General features: G+C 35.7%; 1 protein-coding gene across 4 annotated transcripts in view; it reads left to right on the top strand.

Annotated features, from left to right (window-relative positions):
- The first annotated feature begins 202 nt into the window (after positions 1-202).
- The window catches only part of Coq3 (coenzyme Q3, methyltransferase), a 29321-nt gene continuing 24728 nt past the window's right edge, over positions 203-4795 (top strand). For 3 of the 4 annotated variants that reach the window (XR_010042042.1, XM_003467417.5, XM_005002631.4), the window contains exon 1: positions 203-4622. Coding sequence is in view for 2 of the 4 variants with exons in the window: in XM_003467417.5 (XP_003467465.2) it covers positions 4514-4622 (109 nt within the window). In the remaining 2 variants the exon portion in view is untranslated. The remainder of the gene's footprint in view (positions 4623-4795) is intronic. The other variant, XM_063233295.1, reaches the window with a different exon arrangement.

The following is a 4795-nucleotide window of genomic DNA, read 5'->3' as shown; positions in this document are numbered from 1 at the left end:
CTCTTGCACCTTAATTTTATGATTTTAATCTAAGGAACACGCTTTTCTAAAAAGCAGCTGGAATTTTGTATATCAGGTTTTAAAGATACGTCCTTCCATCTGCCCCAAAGAAAAATGGTTTTAACTTTAAAACATCTTGTCAGAATTTATGAATTGTACCCATGGACTTTTGTCAGATTCCAACTTTAAGGGTGTGGAAGAGGGCCAAAATAGACCTTTTATTTTTACTTGAAAGCATTTGATTAACTTTCGAAACTTATTTGGGGGATTTTCAAGTAACTGCATAGTCTCTATGTAAGGTATGGTTCACACTTGTAAAATGAAGTTGCTAGAATCAATCAAGCCAGTACATCAGTGTAGTTCTTTGTAATGACCACTATATTTTACATCCACTTTATTTCACTCACTTCTGTTTTGGAGATATATTGAAACACTTTTGGGTTACTACAGAAATAGGACTTAAAATTCAATATTTTTTAAAAGTGTAACATGACCTCGGCCCAGTGGAAGAGTGTTGTAATGCAGGTTTGTGTCAGTTACATAACATTAAAATATTCTGATTTTGTCAGTTTCTAAAAATTTTGATGAGTGGATGGTCCAGTTTAGAGGAGTAACAGTTTATAAGTTAGAGGGCTCTTAAGGAATTTTACCTTTAGTGCTCAGTTGCTATCAGGGTCCATTTTTTTATGATTATGCACTTACACAGTGATAGATCAATCTCAAGACAGATGCTTTTAAATTTGATTTTAAAAAGAAATCTGGACACAGAGATGATTTTAAAGTATGCCTTTTTACCAACAGTGGTTCATTTTAAAAACAGTGCCAGGTTTTTGCCAAGATCAGTGTTTCCTCAAAATGAAGATTAAAAATAGATTTTGTAATGTGCTCTACATAGGTTCTTAATTAATTTTGAGCAGTTATTTATCTAAAGGAAATAAACTGTGAATAAATGCATGTTTACCAAAATGGCTGTTTACAGTGCATTTAGTTCTGATATTTATAAAGTTGACATTTCACAGAATAATTTTAAAATAGTTTGTAATTCTATATGGTTTAGATCAGTCATACATGAAGACAAGAAAAATGTGCAATATTTTTTATGTAGATGAGCTAACTGAAGTGTACCCAACTAAGAATTACTGAGTATTTGTAATAGATAAGTTGTATAACATTTTCATATCTTAAAATGTTTTTTAGATCAGTCTTCGAGTGAAATACTATTTTCAAAATAAAATTATACAGAAAAATTCTACTGGCTATGATACACACATTTTTGCACAAAATATAAACTGTAGTCAATAATAGTATTTGACAGTTTTATCTACTCTGCCATGATTTGCAAGTTTCATATCATTTAAACTGTTGATTAAAAAATGACAATCGTGAATAGTAAATATCAGTGTTATAATTAGGTTCTTGGATTTTTCATATTTTATGGAAAATTGAGAGAATTCACCATTTCCTTGACTTAGTGTTTGGCAAGGGTGTGTAAAATAGAGCTTCCATGATTTAGGATTTGAATGCTAAAACTTACACATAAGTCAGATGTGTAACTTATGAAATTTTCCTGAAATGACACCACTAGAAAATTAATACATTTTTGAGCTAATCATTAGTCTGGCTTGGTCAGTAAAATCTGTCTTCTTTAAGAAATTCTTTTTTAAAAAAATCTATGTAGTGTATTAATCATACCTGCTTTTGTGGAATTGGGGATAAACCACACCATTAAGAGAATAAAAATGTAATTTGGAAAAGGTAATTATAAGATTTGTTTCAGGCCCCCAAAATATAAATAAAGATTGGTGTGGAATTTCAGTGTACTTGTTTTCTGCCATTGTAAAATAAAAGATCTTCTTAGTTGTTAGTATCTTAGTTATTAGTGTGGCATAATTTTTCTGTCTTTTTAGTTTGCATTATTTTACTTCCTCAAAGACATGAATTGTAATAATGGTAGGTGAGTTCTTAAAATTTTATTTGGAAACTTTTGCATCAGAATTATATTAGTTCCAAACTTAATGGAATACTGCCTTATGACCACCTTTACATTCAAACTTTTTCTTCTGCATATTTTAATTTATTGAATTTTGTAAAATTTTGTAAAACTACTTTGTAATAAGTATAGTTAATGGAAGTAATTTGACTTGCTGGCATGCCCTGGCTCTGCTAATTTAATATGTTGGACAAATCATTAAATTGCTGTGGGCCTCAACTTTTCTTAAAGGAATGAAATAGTCTCTAGGGTATTTGGCACTTTTAAACCTTAAGTTCTTAACTTTTTTGTTCATTTGTTTTTATCTTGCTTTATTTTGACTTTTTTATTTTTTAATTTTTGGTCTGAGACAGGGTTTCACTATGCAGTTTAGGATGGCCTTGAGTTCACTTTATAACCCTGAGTGCTGGAATGACAGATGTCCACCATTATGACTTTAAAAAAAATTATTGGTATGTAGTGATGTAATGGTCGTATTCATCATGGGGAATTTGTGCCTGTACATGATATATCTTGTGTTTCCCCCCAACCCCTCTCCTCTCTTCAACTCCCCTTCCTTATTTACATAAGCATTGTCTGCATTTTTTTCCATTTAAAAGTTTTCCTTCTTTTCCCCCGCCCCATCCCTTGTTCCCTTTCTCATTTGAATTGTTCTTTCCATTTCCTAGTATCTATTACACATTTTGGTCTTTATACTTTTGCTTTCTCAACTAGAGAATGTTTTATTAGTCTGAAACACACGACATGAATTAAACTTGTAACATAAAGGTTTGTTGGATATCATATAAGAGTTTAACATACACTGCTTCAACCCTGCCATATTCTAATTATGATGGTGCACAATTATAATTTTAATTGCCAGTTTATGTGGGGTTTTTTGGTTTTTGGGGTTTTTTTTGGGGGGGTACTGGGGATCAAACTGACAACTTTGTGCTTGCCAAACAGGCGCTTAGGCCACTGAACTAATAAATCCATTGCCCTGAATAAGAAAATTCTTGGGGCTGGGGATTTAGCTCAGTGGCATAAGTGCCTGCCTTGAAAGCAGGTAGTCATGAGTTCGATCCCCGGTACCGATAAAAAGGAAAAAGACCAAAAAAAAAAAAAAAAAAGAAAATTCTTTTGAAGAGAGAAAATTAACTGATAGAGCTATTTACCTTTTTTAAAATATAAAATAAGTGATAAGTAGATGTTACAAGTTTTGTAGCAAAATCAATGTAGACTACACCATGTTTATAGATGAGACCAGAGGTGGTCTGGAAAATATCATTAACACTAGCCTGTGTTCCAGCCAACAGTTTAAAACTTGGGCTTAAAGGTTATTGAACAAGTTTTGAAAATTACTATGAACTAGTTTTGTGTATCTGGGTCAAACTAGTTTTGGGGATTAAAAAGCTTTTGCTGCTTATTCAAGCAAATCATTTACTGCTTTAGTTGATGAACAGAAAGTATAGTGAAGGCCCTGAAACCCAGTGGGATGTAGTATATTCAAAGAGAATACAGTAAATTAAGTCCTTAAATTTTATTTAATCATATTTGGACTTGCTAGCCTGGTGTGGTGGCTCACACCTGTAATCCCAGCACGCAGAAGGCTGAAGCAGGAGGATCATTGTGAGCCCAAGACCAGCCTGAACTGCACAGTGAGACTGTGTCTCAAAAGACAAAAAAATTTTACTTAATCATATTTGGACTTTAGTTTTTCTTTGACTCAGTCACAACAAATACATATATAACATGGTAATTTCCTCCCATTTGTTTTTAGCAGTTTTCTGCCTTTATTGGAGAAATGGTCATGTATCTAAGGAGTGGTGGCTCTCAAGAGTAGATATAGAGTAGAAAAGTTTGCACCCAGTATTGTAGGTGAGGAGACAAAGTAATAAACATTACTAATTCAAGGAGCTGTTTACCTGTTTGACCCTGCTTGTTGAAAATACAGTATTTAATGTTGGAAATTTGTAATCATTCTTGTTGAGGAGAAGCCATCTTATACGTTCACAGGCACAATGTTACCGATCACAGTTCTAGCTAGCTCTGAATGAAGTTTGCTAATGTCCTCTGCTATATTACATCCTGCTCAATATACTAAGTCACATGAAAAAATGCTGAAAATTGGGCTCTGTCCCTCTGATATTTGAATGTCTTAGAAGGGAAACAGCCCTACCCTTGAAAAGTTCTTCCATTAAGCTGCAGAATCTGTTTTAGGAGGATAAAATATCCTTAGGAAGATGTTAAAGATGAACTAGGTCATGGTTTAACGGCATGGAATAGTGACTTATCTACTGTGATCACGAGGCTTGAGATCATGTAAAGTTAGGCAGCACAGAGGATCTTAAAGGTTATTTATAGTGTTAGGGATGTTATCTTCGTTGTATTCACAGTGTGTATAGATCTTGAACGTGAAAGCTAACCAGCCATTCAGTAATCCAGTTATAAAAATAGCCTGTAGAGGGCGCGAAAGGGTCTCGGAACCTTTCAGTTGGGGCTCTTTTGCGAGAGGGACCGGAAAAGGACGGATTCTTCGCCGGGATGTGGGGAAGCCGGAGGCTGAGCTCCTCTGGGGGTCATTTCTTAGGAGTTGTCGGGTCTGGGTGTCGGGTCGGACGAGCAGAACGACCTCGCTTAGCTTCGTGGGCAGGTGAGTGGTGCAAACGTCCCTTGCCTACGCGCCGTGGCCTCTACGCGGGGCCGCCCGGGCTCCGGGCCTGCGCACGCGAAGCTTGAGCCTGGGGGCTGGTCTCTGCGTCTGCGCCCGGACCGGCTCCTCGCGCTGCCGAGCCGAGAAGGAGCCCCGCAGCGCTTGGGGTCCCG

Source organism: Cavia porcellus, unplaced genomic scaffold, assembly GCF_034190915.1.
Source record: "Cavia porcellus strain 051 isolate PalLab524CR breed Dunkin Hartley unplaced genomic scaffold, mCavPor4.1 scaffold_22, whole genome shotgun sequence".
Classification (NCBI taxonomy): domain Eukaryota; kingdom Metazoa; phylum Chordata; class Mammalia; order Rodentia; family Caviidae; genus Cavia; species Cavia porcellus.
Note: the sequence above shows the minus strand (reverse complement) of the source record. Positions and strands in the feature narration are given on the sequence as shown.